General features: G+C 40.6%; 1 protein-coding gene across 1 annotated transcript; it reads right to left on the reverse strand.

Moving 5' to 3' along the window:
• Positions 1-556: 556 nt before the first annotated feature.
• Positions 557-15,803, reverse strand: CFAP97D2 (CFAP97 domain containing 2). The gene is made up of 5 exons (XM_050922830.1): positions 15,608-15,803; positions 10,293-10,373; positions 7,943-8,061; positions 4,890-5,082; positions 557-2,796 (listed from the first exon to the last, which is right to left on the reverse strand). Exons 1-5 carry the CDS (start codon positions 15,710-15,712, stop codon positions 2,629-2,631), a joined length of 666 nt encoding a protein of 221 aa, XP_050778787.1. The 5' UTR covers positions 15,713-15,803; the 3' UTR covers positions 557-2,628.
• Between the last annotated feature and the right edge of the window lie 707 nt (positions 15,804-16,510).

A 16,510-nucleotide genomic window follows, 5' to 3' on the forward strand; every position in this document is an offset into this window, starting at 1 on the left:
GCAGCTTGGCTGCATTCATCTAAGCAGCATGTCCCCAGCACTGGGCACGTTGGTGTCCCAACAGGGTGCTACACCAGGACTGCTCCTGCTTCCGGGCTGCAGCACCCCAGATCCCCCTGCCCCGCTTGGGCCGGATTGCAGGGAGGTGGGGAGCTCAAAGAGTGGACTGAGCTGGGTCTGGCATTTCTGCCTCTGTCCGCTGCCCCTGCCCGGCCCTTTCCACCCACCGGCTCCGGTGCCCCCTCCCTGGGCACGGGCTGGGGACTGAAGTGATCAGAGCCACTCCCTGGCTGGGCTTTGCCCTTGCGCGCTTGCACCACCCTGAGACAGTTGCTTAAACACCAACACATTTAAAAACATGTTTCTAGCAAAGGAGGGGAAAGCTGTCCATAGTCTGAACACAAAAGCTCATGATTTAATTAGGAGCAGAAACAAAATCTCTAATTGCTGGTGTTTCAAATAATATTTTTTTCCTGAAGACTTCCTAGCTCAAACAGATCTTATGATTAAAATAAGCAAACATTCTATTATCATTATTATTCTTGTTATTTACGTATTTTCCTTTTTTTTTTTTTTTTTTTTTTTTTTTTTTTACAAAGTAACTACTATGAAATTATATGGAGTGGGAGGGCGCAATTTTATATTCTTGCCTAAGGCACAAAAACAGCTAGTTACGGCTCTGGTCAGGAATGTAAAAGTGACTTTTGGGTTGCTGGACTTAAGAACCTGATGGGGGAAAAGGCACCGCCCAACCTACTTGGGAAGTGAGTCTTTTACTCATGGTTTATGTTTATGAACCCTGTTTGCAGTATTTTCTCAAATGAATTCTGGGTTACTTCCCTCCTTTTATTAAAAGTTTCTGTTCTACACTTGGACTCAGTGCTTGCAAGTAGGGAAGTATTGCCTCTCTGAGATGCCTAGGAGTGGTGTGTAATTTTCCCACATTACAAGGGGGCTGTAGCCGGTTCTGTGTTGTATCAATGGAAAGGAACCCTTAAATATTAAACCTGGCCCTGGTTGCTGCTGGCTCCATCTGGTGGAAGGGTTACATTTGTACCACAGTTTTGTTACAATAAAGACAAATATTTACAACTGAGTATTTATACAGTTAAGAAACTGAAGTTCTCCTCTCATCAATGCTCTAAACATGGTTCAGCTGGGCTGTATTCCAAATGAGAAAGGAAAATGTCTCTCTGACCTGTAAAATATTACTAGGAGAATGCTCTGAAAAAAGTAGCCAGCCTCCAGGACTGACAGTTCATGAGTCATTAAGACATGTTTGTAACTTTTATTTCCAACAAAACAAAAGCCAATACTTCTTAATACACCCTGTTATTTGGCTTCAGATTTTATATCCTCCAAGAGTAGTGAAGTTTCACTTGACTGGGTTTGTATGCTTAACTATTTTGTGGATTCAATAGGTGTTTTCCATGAAGTATCACAGGGGTCGGCAACCTTTCAGCAGTGGTGTGCCAAGTCTTAATGTATTCACTCTAATTTTAGGTTTTGTGTGCCAGTAATACATTTTAAGAAGGTCTCTTTCTATAAGTCTATAATATATAACTAAACTATTTTGTATGTAAAGTAAATAAGGTTTTAAAATGTTTAAGAAACTTAATTTAAAATTAAATTAAAATGCAGAGCTCCCAGACCGGTGGCCAGGACCCGGGCAGTGTGAGTGCCACTGAAAATCAGCTTGTGTGCAGCCTTTGGCATGCGTGCCATAGGTTGCCTACCCCTGAAGTATCACATAAAAAGGTTGGAGGATGCATCCTCTAGACCAAGAATTCCCATCTTATTGGCTGTGGAGTAGTGGTGGCCTGGAGAGCACTTGCTGGTGGTACACAGAGAGCTGACTCCAGTGCTTAATTTGTAATGAAAGAAGTGCTGGGGCACAAGCAATTTTTTTACTTTCATAACTGATGCCGCAAGCCCAGAGGTGCTGGGGCTATGAACTCCCAAGCTTAGAGGTGCTGGGCTCAGCACCGGCAAGTCCCGGCACAAATTAAGCACTGGTTGGCTTATCCCAGGATGTTGTTTCTCCTCTTTGTTTCCAGCTTCTAAATTCCAGGAAAAGAAACTAATGAAATACTTAATGTATTATTAATATTACTTCTCCATATATGCAATTGCTGTAGCTGCCACAAAGCTGACAGGAGATCATGAACAAGGAGGGAGGTGGTCCACCCAGCCATCTCAAGAGGGGGTCCAGCCTATGAACACATTTGAAAAAAAACAACACTACTCTAAACTATTTGCTGTCATCCAAGTCAACCTTCACTGGTGAATCTCCGATGGATACTAATGTGAGAATTAAAATATAGTTATTTTTTAACAAGCTGGTTTTAATCAGCTGGATTAATTACCTGGATAAAGTCAATTCATTGCCCCAGCTTTGCTCCCACTTCATTTGTGTTCATGAAACACTATGCAGAGTTATAGTTTGCTGGCAAAGATAAAGAAATTTATATATGTTAATAAAGACATGTGCCTAATACCTGCACTTACAGTAACTTCTTTAAAATGATAGCATCTATATAAGCTCTTGCAACTGCCTCTCCCACGCACCCCTTCTCATGTTTAGTTCTAGAAATTGCTTGAACTGTGTTCATAGGGGACTGGCTGGAATTACACCATTTCTAAAACAGTGTCTCTCTCTCGGTGATCTTTTTCCTCTCCATTTTGGACGTCCCCTTTTTCTCCCTCCTCTGTCTTTCGTTTCACATCTTCAGCATTCTGGTGCTCATCTCTTTTTTCTCTCTCTTGTTTTGATGCGTTCTTGTTTAGTTTTTGTTCCTGAAAGAGAAGTGAAAAATCATTACAAAAATATCTAATATAAAGAACATTTCACTATCTTGAGTTTTGCAGTTATTCTAAAAGTGGTCCCTCAGCCATGCACTGCTCACAAGAAAATGTGTGTGATAGAGCATTGAGTGGGGTGAGGGCTGAAATACTTCTCTGGAGAAAGGGAAGGGAACTCATCCTTTTACCCCTTAGAACTGTTTTGGCTGTCAGGAATGGAGCAAGTTCCATTAAGGTATGCAAGTAGCTAGGTTGATTGAGAGAGCTTAGCAATGAGGGAATTTGCTGGAATCAGTAAAGATGACCCTGATGTAGAAAGGGAGGAAAATTCTGTCTCCTCTTGGTGGCATTGGTATGCTCCGCCAGAAGGAGTTGAGCAGTCAGAGAGGTGGGAGGAGGAGCTAACCAAAACAAGTGTAACTTTTCATGTATTAAAGAAGGAGCTGTAATCTGAAAAATCAGGTTATAGGTATTTCAAATTGGATACCCAAAATTAGTGGATACTTTTTATCTTAATCTCTGTACCTTCATTCCTCATCTGCAAATTGGGGATAATAATACTCAGTCACTTAATGAGAATGTTATTAAGATAAATTAACATTTGTGAAACACTCCATGTCACTACTGTAGTGATGAGTGCCATAGAAAATCCTAAGTGAAAAATTAATAACACTGGCTTTAAATCAGAGTTTGAATAGTGTGCAGTAAATAAGGCCTGGGGCCACACACTGAACAATGAAGATAAAACTCAATGCTGAATTGTTGCTCATTTAGTAAGCACCATCCATGTGCACTGAATGAGGAAGTGGTCCTGTGTAAAAAATGTGATCATATAATTAAGACTACTGTAATGCACATGCACAAAAGGGATGAATTAAGGTTGTAGAGGCAACCTTAATTCTGGCTTTCCTAACTTTTAGGGGCTTGACTACCTTAGCAACCTTATTAATATGCTTTTAACATATTGTTTTGTGTGTACAGACACTCCCCAACTTACGCAAGTGTTGCATTGCATTCTGGAACGCCTTGCGTAAGTTGAATTTTGCGTAAGTTGGGAAAGTATACTCGTCAATTACGCTCACCAAAAAAAAAAAAAAAGCATGCGGAACTTTTTCCGTAACTGCAGATTTGCGCAAGTCGGGTTTGCGTAACCTGGGGAGCATCTGTAATATATATTTACAGTAGTTCAGGTTGCTTAACTCTTTCCATTGCAAGTCCTTCTTTTAATTGATTTTTACTTTAACAGACTTGAAAAGGTTTTGGGATGAAACTTTTCATGTTTGCTTTTTGCCTCAGGCTCAATATTTCTTGAAAGTTTCAGCAAAAATAGTACAGCTGATTACAAGAATAGGTCTTGGAGAAAAAGATTTTTTTCCCATCAACCAATTTTCCCTTTTTTTTCCCCCCCTTCAACCAATTTTTCCTCCTCTTTCTTTCAAGAGTTCTAGTATTGAATAGGTGTGCAGCTGAGACTTGAAACTTGGCAGAAGGATGGTCCTGGGGCCAGAGATGTGCCTTTTGCTGTTCCAGGAAAATCCATCCAGATTCGGTTGACTTATTAACCCCTAAAAAATCTCCTTTTATACCTGCTCAGTAGTTATAAGACAAGCCTCAATGATGTTGAATGCAGAGACATAACTCTCTAGTACCTCGTGCTGCTGATTTACAGCTGTGCATTTTATCAAAGAAAATAAGATGCTGGCTACTTTGAACAGCAGATATTCGGTGGAAGTCAACCTCAAAATCTTTCACTATTTGGCCTTATTAAAATTTTGTTGTAAAATTTGGGTATCTCTGTAGTGGGACTATTAAATTGCTGCCTTTTTTCTACCTCAGAGGGTATTGCATTTCAGTGCTGGACAAAGTGATTCTTAAATGCTGTAATTTCTATAGTCACTTAATGAAGTTTGAAGAGTCCTTTGGGATCCATTTTGATGAATGGTGCTGTATAAATGTAAGATCACTTATTCTGTAGCTGCCTGCCAGTTGTAATGATGTGCTCTCTAGAACAAATATGCAGCAAAACACACAAAATGAGCAGGTTAAATCTGTAATAGTTAAGAAAAAACCCCAGAAATCCAGGTTACCTTTCGATTCTGCAATTTATACCACCCACGAGGATATCTTGCAATGCTGTCCATGTATTTTTCCACCCTTTGCCAGTCTTCATGCCACCTTTGAACTTGATACTGAGGCTCACACTTTGTTATCCTATTCAGAATGGCCTGGTTCTCTTGGCTCACTCTCAGTAGTTCCTTCTCTCGCTTTTCCCTGTTTAAACTAGAGAGGGAAACACATACAAAGGAAAATCAAGCTTCTGCCCAGTTATGAATGTGCTTGAAGAATTTGTGGGTCAAAGCTGGAATCTGAGAGAGAAATTCTCTGAAGCTGTTATACTTCTCCTAAGAGGAGTTTCTTCTCCTTATTAACAAGCCCTCGCAACTCAGCCCTTTGTCCTTCTGAAGGAGATAAGTTTTGTTTGAAAAAGTTTTACACTCTGCCTCTCAGATGAGACCTTCAAAATTGAGATTCTGTCTGCTCTCTGTATATACTAAAGATTCCTTGGCACTTTTTATAAGATCCCAGCCTTAAACTTATATCTTGTCCTAAAACCAATCCTCCAGCCCCAAATTATTTTTGTTGCTATGTTGAGGGAGATAGCATGCCTGGCTGCTGAGGTGTTAATAAACAATCATTTTAGGCATCTGGCGTTAGTCCTCTGTTTCCAATTATTGAAGGAAAATGTCTCACCCAAATTTTAGATATAAACCAGATCAACTGGTTGTAGGAGAAAGTGCAGAGAAGTGTCTGGTCAAAAGTTCTTCACAAATATTTCATGACTGGTTAGTGCCAGAGTTAAATGATACTTGGTTCTGTTCAATATCTTCATCAATGATTTAGAAAATGGCATAGAGAGTACACTTATAAAGTTTGCAGAAAATACCAAGTTGGGAGGGGTTGCAAGTGCTTTGGAGGATAGGATTAAAATTCAAAATGATCTGGGCAAACTGGAGAAATGGTCTGAAGTAAATAGGATGAAATTCAATAAGGACAAATGCAAAGTACTCCATTTAGGAAGGAACAATCAGTTGCACACATTAAAAAATGGGAAATGACTGCCTAGGAAGGAGTACTGCGGAAAGGGATCTGGGGGACATAGTGGACCACAAGCTAAATATGAGTAAACAGTGTAACGCTGTCGCAAAAAAAGCGAACATCATTCAGGGATGTATTAGCAGGAGTGTTGTAAGCAAGACATGAGAAATAATTCCTCTACTCTGCTGTATGGTGATTAGGCCTCAACTGGAGTATTGTGTCCAGTTCTGGGCTCCACATTTCAGGAAGTATGTGGACAAATTGGAGAGAGTCCAGAGAAGAGCGACAAAAATGATTAAAGGTCTAGAAAACATGACCTGTGAGGGAAGATTAAAAAAATTGGGTTTGTTTAGTCTGGAAAAGAAAAGACTGAGAGAGGACATAAGTTTTCTAATATGTAAAAGGTTGTTACAAGGAGGAGGAAGAAAAATTGTTTTTCTTAACCTCTGAGGATAGGACAAGAAGCAATGGGCTTAAATTGCAGCAAGGGAGATTAGGTTGGACATTAGAAAAAACTTCCTAACTGTCAGGGCAGTTAAGCACTGGAATAAATTGCCTAGAGAGGTTGTGGAATATCCATCATTGGAGATCTTTAAGAGCAGATGAGACAAACACCTGTCAGGAATGGTCTAGGATCAGGATTGGCAACCTTTGGCACGTGGCTCGCCAGAGTAAGCACCCTGGCAGGCCAGGCCAGTTTGTTTACCTGCCGTGTCTGCAGGTTTGGCCAGTCGTGTCTCCCACTGGCTGTGGTTCACCACTCCAGGCCAATGGGGGTGGCGGGAAGCGGCAACTAGCACATCCAGTGGCCCACACCCCTTCTCTTCACCCCCATTGGCCTGGAGCGGCAAACTGTGGCCAATGGGAGCTGCAATTGGCCGAACCTGCAGATGCAGCAGGTAAACGGCCTGGCCCGCTAGGGTGCTTACCCTGGTGGGCTGCATGCCAAAGGTTGCTGATCTCTGGTCTAGATAATTAGTCTTGCTATGAGTGCAGGGGACTGGACTAGACGACCTCTCGAAGTCCCCTCCAGTTCTATGATTCTATGATGTCAAGGGAGCTACAAAGACATGTATGCTACACAGCAACAATATAGGTTAATCTTCAGTAAATGCTATTGTGTGTGTAATATAATGCTCGTGAGGATATGTACATCCATTAGTTCAGGTTCAACGGTATTTCAAATTATTCCTCATATATTTTTAATTTCTCGTGGGACCATGCTGAAGTTTGGAAACTCTCTGTTATATAGCAGTTGCTGTTCTGGACTCCACCTGAATTACCTAAACTACTGAACTGCACCCTTCTGTCTAGAGACAAGTTGGAGCCTGATGAGCTATCGTTCCCTCATCAATCAGTCTGTCTGTAAATGAATCATGAGGGTTAACAAATGACACTTGTCTTGCACAAAACATTCTCAGGGCAGATTCCGGTGTCCTTGCTTCACTTCTGAATTCTCTTCTTACTAGAGATCATGCATTGTTCTGCTATACTCTGAGTATGAATTTCTCTTGGAATTAAAATGGTACAAACAGTTACTCTCCTGTGAGAATTATCTGAGAGTGCTTACTCATTCTCCCTTGAGCAATGACTAAAGTCCTGATTTACTTACTCAATATGGTTACTGTACACTGTTCACTTTGTTGTTCTTATTTCATTTCCATGCTTTGGACCTACGTCTGTGGGAATGACTGGCAAAGCAAGTGGCAGTAACTCAGTCAGCAACAACAGATTAGTTGGTATGTGATAATATGTTTGTTTCATTTATTTCTTCTAAACTAGGTCAACAATCATTGTCTCTATCCCTCAGTTATTAAACTGAAGAAATTAATCCAAAAGCTGGTATCTGTTTTTCTACAAAGACTAGAAGGATGAACCCCTGTAGCTGGAATCCCCATGACAGGGCAGGAGACTGAATATCTAAAATATTAGCACTCCTGAGGCCTCCTTTAAATACGTCTTTGCTGTGCAAAATATCCATTGCTATGTTTATCACTGTCATAGTAACTTGATAACCCTATACAAGTTTTACCACTGATGTTACCTTTTGGCCTGATAGTAATTTTTGTTATCAATTCGCCCTTTCGTTCTCATGATGCAGGACATCTTCTCCAGCAGTAAATGATTGTCTCTTTCGATGACTGAAAGCCGTTCCTTCTCAAGCTTCATGCACAAAAGAGGCAGAGAAATATTTGTTATGGTCCAATCAAAACAGCAGCAGAGTGCTGTGGATATTTTAACAAGAGGCTCCAACTCTGGTTCCACACACAGACTGAGACAAAAACTGGCAAGGTAAAAATTCACCCCCAGTGCAGAGGTCCTGCAGAAGAACTTCTTCACCACATCAGATCCACATAAGTTGCGGGCGGACCCTCAGCAGTAAGCACCACTTTCCCCTGACTTCAGTGGGCTTTGGATCAGGTTCAGGAACAGGCCATGTCTGTCCTTGGTGAGGTTACAAACTGATTTAAGGTGGGAAGCAACAAGTGGGTTTAATAGGCAAATAGAAGGAGCTCAGCAGGAGGATGAGGGTAACAGTGATAAAAACATAGCTGCATAGACTAGTTATGTGCACACTTAGCTAGTTTTAACTCATTTTTTAAAATTAGTTTTAAGATCTAAATGTGGAGTATATTAACGATATCTGTAAACTCAGTACAACACAGAGATGCATTTGTGTAATGTGAAAAGGTACCATGGTGATGGGAGCAATATAAGAACCTAAAGAGAAGAACGAGGTGGGATGGAAAGACATTATACCTAGCCCAGAGTTAGCCAGATCTGAGAGAAATGTTTGTGAACTGCTGCCCTTTTGGTGAAATCTAATCCATTCCAAAAGCCCCTCCTCTCCCTAAGAAGTGCTCTTCAGAAGTTTGTTTCTGTGCCCCAAGGATGCCATGTCTAGCAGGGGTGGTTTGAAAGGAACCAGAGAAGCAGGGACTCTAAGAGGCAAAGCAATCATTCTACCATTACCTTCAGAACTTAACTTAAACAACTTGCTCCCAAGTGCCTCTCCTCCCCCAGGGTCACTGAAAAATGTATTTTGTGGCTACTGCTTCACACCTCCCCCCTGCCTCTTTTGCTATTTGTTTCTCTGAAGGCTTGCATGGCCTAAATAAGATAAATACGAACTATTACCACATGCTGCTTTGATAATAGCTAATGTTCCTGTAGCGAATTACGGGGAGGGGGGCTCTTAGTGCATCTTTTTTGTTTGCTTGGCTTTATAAGCGAAACAGGTCAGATGTAGCTCAAATTGTATTATGGAGATACCTAAAAATGGTGCTGTTAAGTAATCCCATCAGGCTCTAAAAACCCAGAGGGCTAGTGATTACAAAGGAGAAGAGAACCTGGTTACAGGAAGATAAACTTATTTGCAACATTAGAGACAGTCTCTATATTTACATAGCACCTCTAAAGGTATCATGTTACAGCTGGCAGGGGAACTTAGTGCCATCCAAGTCAAGGTGCCAGTAGCATATAGGGACGTACCCAAGATTGGCAGCTTCAGATTTGACTCTTTTTTTAAAATACGCATCGGCAAACTCCATATATTTTTTTTCTAAAGGAAATTCTTCATTGCTCTTTTACAGTAAGGAAAGGGGGAGGAGGAAGTGGCAACAACCGGCACAGATGTCAAATCCTACAATAGTATATAAAGGTGTATTCATAGGGGAGAAATTAATTGTTTTGATAGCAAAATAGTTTCAGGCTCTCTGGGGGTTATAAAGTAGGATGAGATGATAAACATTTTAAAGAGGCCAAATCCTGAAGTCCTTATTTAGGCAACACTCCCTTTGCCTGAGGGAGACTATGTATATAGATTTGTTGTTTTTTTTTTTTAAAGTGAACAGAGACAATTATTCTAGGAGAATAGAGTTCATTCTTCCATTGTCATTTTCTTTAATTTATAAAGATTTTGAATGAAAATTACCAATCAAAACTATCCTTTGTTACATTTCTTACATTTTGAATATGCCAACATGTCATAAGATTCATAAGATAACCTGAACATTATCACAGGGCAGTTATTGTTTCAGTTACTGTAGGCTTTTTTGTTGTTTTCTCTTTCTTTCTTTCTTTCTTTTTGATATGCAGGAATAGATTTTAGACAGGATCCTTGTGTTCTGGACCTGGCAATGAGAGGGAATTTGATGCATCAAGTCAGAGTTTATTTGATGTGGGACTGGGAGGGCAATATCCACTGGCCCAGTTAGGCAGAGCATGGTATAGGAGCAAAGCTAAAAGTTAGACCATTTAATATTATACGCCTGTTGATCTGCCTGTCACACTTTCTTGGGGGTGGGGTGGGGGGAACACTACGATGGGCATTGGCATTTGCATTCCTGTTCAATGCTAATCTACTTAATTAAGTGATATAACCAGAAAAATACCTTTAGCTTCTTTAACTTCAAGTGAAGATGGCCATATGTTAGAGGAGTAGTGGTGTCCACTACAGGTTTGGCTGTCTGAATCTGCAGCAGAAAAAAATAATTATCCATTTTTGTTGAAAATCAAATCCTTACAAACTATTATGAGAAATGTTTAAATTGTTTGCCCACTGTATTGTTAGCACTAATGTCATAGCTGACACGTTCATAATGTCAGCAATTCCAAGCCTGCCCAGCAAGGATGCAAGTAGGGTGGTACCCTCCAGTACAGAATACCTGCAAGAGATTTTTAGACGGTACGGAGTACTAGAAAGACATGGGGCTAGCCCCCTTTGGGGGGGAGGCCTGTCCTCTGCTCCTTAAAGGAGCAGAACACAGCTACGGAGTACATTCATTCTTTATATGGCTTTAACAGCACAATTGTCATGGTATAATTCCCCACTCTGAACCTTAGCGTCCAAAAGATGGGGTACCAGCATGAATTCCTCTAAGCTCAATTACCAGCTTAGTACTTGTAGCGCTGCCACCAACCAGGAATTCCATTGCCTGGTACACTCTGGCCCCCCCTAAACCTTGCCTGGGGTTCCCCAAGGCCCAGACCCTCTGGATCTTAACACAAGGAAAGTAAACCCTTTCCCTCACCATTGCCTGTCCCAGGCTTCCCCTCCCTGGGTTACCCTGGAAGATCACTGTGATTCAAACTCCTTGAATCTTAAAACAGAGGAAAATCCACCTTCCCCCCTCCTTCTCTCTCCCCCTCCCAGACTCTCCCTGAGAGAGAAAGTAATCCTAACACAGAGAGAACATTAACCTTTCTCTCCTCCTTCCCTCCTTTCTCCCCACCAATTCCTTGGTGAATCCAGACCCAGTCCCCTGGGGTCTCACCAGAATAAAAAAACAATCAGGTTCTTAAACAAGAAAAGCTTTTAGTTAAAGAAAGGAAAAACAGTAAAAATTATCTTTGTAAATTTAAGAGGGAATATGTCACAGGGTCTTTCAGCTATAGACACTGGGAATACCCTCCCAGCCTAAATATACAAGTACAAATTAAAATCCTTTCAGCAAAATACAAATTTGAACTCCTTCCAGCCAAATACACATTTGCAAATAAAGAAAACAAACATAAGCCTAACTCGCCTTATCTACCTAGTACTCACTATTCTGGACATATAAGAGACTGTATCAAAGAGATTGGAGAGAAACCTGGTTGCACATCTGGTCCCTCTGAGCCCCCAGAGTGAACAACAACCAAAATCTAACAGCACACACAAAAACTTCCCTCCCTCAAGATTTGAAAGTATCCTGTCCCCTGATTGGTCCTCTGGTCAGGTGACAGCCAGGCTCACTGATCTTGTTAACCCTTTACAGGCAAAAGAGATATGAAGTACTTCTGTTCTATTAACTCTTACTTATCTGTTTATGACAACAACACATATGCTAACAAACTTAAACAAAGGCTTTGTTTAAGTTTGTTAGCATTGGTCAGGAGTCCTGAAGAGGGGAGGGATGGGGGGGATGAAAGGTGTTTAAACAGTGTTTTTGATTCTATTTCTTCCCATTGGTCTGAATTATCCATGACATCCATACTGCATCACATCAAGTCCAAATCATTAGAGGAATGCCTCTGCCTGCACTGACCAGAGGATGTTTGGATTCTGATGTCAGCCCAGTTCTGCAGCCTGATGGGAATCAGGTGTTGTTCCAGAATGTTCTGTACACAGAATTCTTCTTTGCAGACAAATTAACATGCATTTTGTTAACTGGAACTGGAGCAGCAAAACAAAGAAAACAAATGCCTCATTTTCCAGCTTTGTGTGTGAGAGAACTGTAAGTGAAGATTATAATGCCGGACACTGACAGTCTTAAACCAGCTGCCTCAGGAATCTGCCAAGAACTTTGCTGAAAATATGTTCCTCATCTTAGCAATGGAGCTAAGACTTATCACACGTTTGCCCACCTTTATTTGAATTAAGCTCATTCTGATCTGACAGCTCAGGCATTGTCAGTTTCATCCAGAACAGTTTATAAACTTGGAACCTAATCCCGTAAACCCTTAATCATTTGATCAATCCCATTGAAGACAATGGGACTATTTGCATGACTATGGACCAATTTTGTGGGCTGGTAAAAGTTTCAGGAGTCTGTTCCTATAAAGGAAATTGAATCCTCCATTGAAATGCAGTGTTTGGGTACAATACCATAAAGCAATTTAGGATACAGTTCTACTTAAAATTTGTCTTTTAATAAGTCATACATATGTTGAAATGGCTCCTCACCCAACTCCCATATTCCATATAAACTAAACAGACTGACTACTACATATTTTTTGGGGGGGGAGTGAGTAGTTAAGCATGTTGATGTTTGTATATACAAAGGGGGATATCAGAGGAGACAGGGAGAGCGTGGGAGCCCTGGGCTGGGAGCAGGGTGGGGATGAGTCACATGGGGAGGTCACATACCCCTCGCCCCCATTGTGTCCCTCCCAGGTGTGCAGTATCGGCAAGAAATGATTTCTACTTGCACCACTACTGCCCAGGGAGGTAGTGGGAAATGAAGATAATAGGGACAATTGTTTTCCATCTCCAATAAAACTCAAACCATTCCTTCCTGAGAAAAGATAGAATACATAGGGGTGTCAGGCCTGCATATGCCTCCTTAACTCAGGAGTGCTGAAGTCTAGTCTGGCTCCAGGCACAGGCTCCCTAACATATGTCCCTGGAGCAATAGATACTTTGGGCTGTTGCAGGGATGCTGAATCACTGGAATGTAAGGGTATGGCTACACTTGCACTTCAAAGCGCTGCCGCGGCAGCGCTTTGAAGTTTTGAGTGTAGTCACAGCGCCAGCACTGGGAGAGAGCTCTCCTAGCGCTGCACGTACTCCACATCCTCTACGGGTGTAGCTTGCAGCGCTGGGAGCTGCGCTCCCAGCGCTGCGGCACTGTTTACACTGAGGCTTTACAGCGCTGTATCTTGCAGCACTCAGGGGGGTGTTTTTTTCACACCCCTGAGTGCGAAAGTTGCAGCGCTGTAAAGCGCCAGTGTAGCCATGGCCTAAGAATGACCTAACTACTCCCTCCCCTGCCCCCAGTGTATCCTGGAAATGTCCCTGACTCAAGGTCTCCTGAGGAGGTGTGGATCTGGGTGTGGGGAACCATGCAACTCCTGTGGGAGGGCTTCTTGTGTTCAGGGTATTTTCCATGACCTCACTGTTCTAGCAATGCCTTCATATGTATCCTCGGATGCAAAACTACTGATAAAATCACCAAATAGAGTTTGTATTGCACCAGATTCAGTGGCACAGTTAAAATCTCCTTCCCCCAACACGTCATATGAATATTCAGGTCAGGTCTGACAGGAAGATCACTGCAAATGATAGGCCATATGACTAGTCTTGGGTCAAGGAGTCTCTGGAGGTAAAAATAGGGGAGGAAGGAAAGAGAGAGAGAGAGAGTGGAAGAGACCACTCTGTGAGACTCAGAGGGAGAATAGGTTAATAAAATGCATGATTTTGATGCTTTAGTTAATAGTGTGGGATAAACACTGCCCAGCTTATTAATACATTATATATAATAGAACAATAGAGTGTGTGTGCGTGTATAATATGAATAATTATTTGAACTATGCCCTCTCTGATGGACTCTGCCTTTCAAGAGTTTCTTACCCATGTAATGTGTAAATAAGTGTAGAACATTTACACACTAAGCAAAAGGGGTTGTCAAGTAAATGCAATTTATATGGTAACAGCATAGAAAACTACATTCCACAGAGCGTTGCCTGGAGTCCACATGTAGCCTTCCAAAGCTCCTAATGTAGCCTGGCACAGCACAGAGCTTTATGAGTCAAGGACCAAGCCTGAATCCCTGATGATTTCAGAATTGATGAAAACTTCTATAAACTATCAGGTCAATCTCAAGTCTATATAACAAGGCAATAGTCATTCATTAGATTTATTGCAGTGATGTTTGGAACTGCAATACTTGAGCTGAAATTACACAGTATCTATTTACTCAAGTTGCCCAAGTGCTGGTAATACGTTTGGCTTCCTTTTGTTCCAGTTTCTAATAGAAGGCCTGATCCTGCAAGATGCTGAGTGCCCTCAATTGTCACAGATTTCCATGGGAGTGGAGGGTGCTTAGCATAACAGGATTGGATCTCATTTAACAGGCAGTTTATTATTGGCTAGCAGGGCAAAATTTTTTGTCAAAACAATTTTTCATCAAAAATGCCATTTCACTAAACCATTTTTTGTGTGTGAAATATCATCATTTTAATATCATCCTGTTTTGATGGATTTTGGAATAGAAAGTTTTTCGATTTTTTCATTTTGAACTGACTTTTTGTTTCAACATTTCTTTTATTTTACATTAAAAAATTAAATTGAAAAATGGTCAAAATGGAAATGAAACATTTTCAGTTTATCAATTTAAAATGTTTCGATTGATCCAAAATGACTATTTTTAAAATTTAATTTTGCAAAAAATTTAGAAATTTGGCTTTCCATCATGATTTGGGACTTTTTTTTTACATCCCAAAATTTTTCATGGGACAGAAAATCCATTTCCCGACAAGCTCTAGTTTTAAGGTTTGAATTCCTTGAGATGAATATGAAGTGTCCTACTTTCTAAGGGGTAGCTGTATGTCCACAATGGATGTAGATTATGTCAGTCCTCCAGCATCAGACCACTCTTAAATAGCCCTAGTCATATTCAATGGCATGGCATGCTGGAGGTTAATTTAAACAAAAAGGAACTTTTTAGAACAAACTTCTGATCTTGTCATCTTGGTTAGAGACAAAATGCTGGATTTGATATTCTATTTCATCTTTAAATTCTCCCTGCCCATCAGTCAAACCAGTGGAACAAAACGTGGAAAGAAGAGTGTATTTTATATGGTAATAGCATATGAAACTGACAATATTTGTAAATATTTGTAAATAAGAATTATTTCCTTACAGTAAGGTCGATTACACTGTGATATCTTCTTAAGGAAGCAATGAAGTTGAATCCTTGTCACAGGTGTTTTTCAGACTTAGATTATACATGGCACCGAGGAAAGACCTGAAGGGAACAATCCTACATTGCCACTGAGATGGACTGTATGATTGACCAGATCTTTTCCATCTTTAAATTAGCAACCTGCATACAATGCGCGCTATTATTAAAAATTACTTCTCTTTATATGGTAGGTCAGCCCTGATCTCTAAGGAATATTTTCATCCTAATGTTAAAGAATACATAAGCATTTGCATTAACAAATTTGACTTGCCTATTTACTCACTGAAATAAATTTACTCTCTGTACTACAGGGTTGTACCTACCCTTTTCTTGTGCTCTTCATAGTTTGCTTTGTCCCATTTTTGCTGAAGATATTTGTTGCCACATGGTAAAATTGACTGGTAGGCTTTATGCATCTTAAACAACATAAAACATCTCTATAACTGAGGTTCTTCGAAAGAATGAGTGATATCACTTTGAGCCTTTTTAAGCAAAGCCCTGGAGACTGGGTATGTTTGCAGCAGGTCATGTGGTGGTTGTCATGGTATCACTGCTAAGAAAAAATTGAATAGCCAGTGATCGCATTTTAAACAATATGTTTAGAGCACAATAAACAAGAGCTGAACATCTTAGCAAAGGATTCCAAAGGGTATCATCTCAATATATTAAATAGCTTAGCAATTATACTTCACTGGTCACGCTTAGCTCTGCAGTGATTAAGGAAAGACAGTGTCTCAATATGATGTTATTAATACTTTATGTAGCACCACAGATATAGAAGAGTCTATATAGCAGACAGCATTTGTCAAGCTTACAGTTTAAAGGCATGCATCACCACAATACAAAGCAAACATATAGTGTGTGGTGTAGTCTTTAGAGCTGCATTATCGTGTTTAAAATATACATCAATACTAACATGCTTTGATCTGATAATAACCTCGGTTTGTCGTAATATCATCTGATCACTGGTGAACTGGAGGAAGCTCGCAGGAGTTTGCACAAGCCACTTGTTAATAGATCTGTGTCTTGTTTAACTTGGCCATTTACCATCTAACTTGGCTTTTATATTTTGATTAATTTTATTTTAGATCAGAAGTGGAGGGGGCTCTCTTTTAGAAAAAGCTATATGAAATGATGCCTTGACAAACAGAAACAGTAGTAAAAATAGAACCTTTGCACATACTAATTTTGTTCTGTGAAGCAGACATTTTCCACGCTCTCACGAA

The sequence above is a fragment of the Gopherus flavomarginatus genome, chromosome 1 (genome assembly GCF_025201925.1).
Source record: "Gopherus flavomarginatus isolate rGopFla2 chromosome 1, rGopFla2.mat.asm, whole genome shotgun sequence".
NCBI classification, from domain to species: Eukaryota; Metazoa; Chordata; order Testudines; family Testudinidae; genus Gopherus; species Gopherus flavomarginatus.

Excerpts from the sequence above, each read along its gene's own strand:
- CFAP97D2 (XM_050922830.1), bottom strand. The coding sequence starts at position 15,712 with ATGTTGTTTAAGATGCATAAAGCCTACCAGTCAATTTTACCATGTGGC. Across the intron at positions 5,083-7,942 it reads AATTACTATCAGGCCAAAAG|TTTAAACAGGGAAAAGCGAG; the intron begins GTAACATCAGTG and ends TTCCCTCTCTAG. Across the intron at positions 2,797-4,889 it reads ATAAATTGCAGAATCGAAAG|GAACAAAAACTAAACAAGAA; the intron begins GTAACCTGGATT and ends CTTCTCTTTCAG.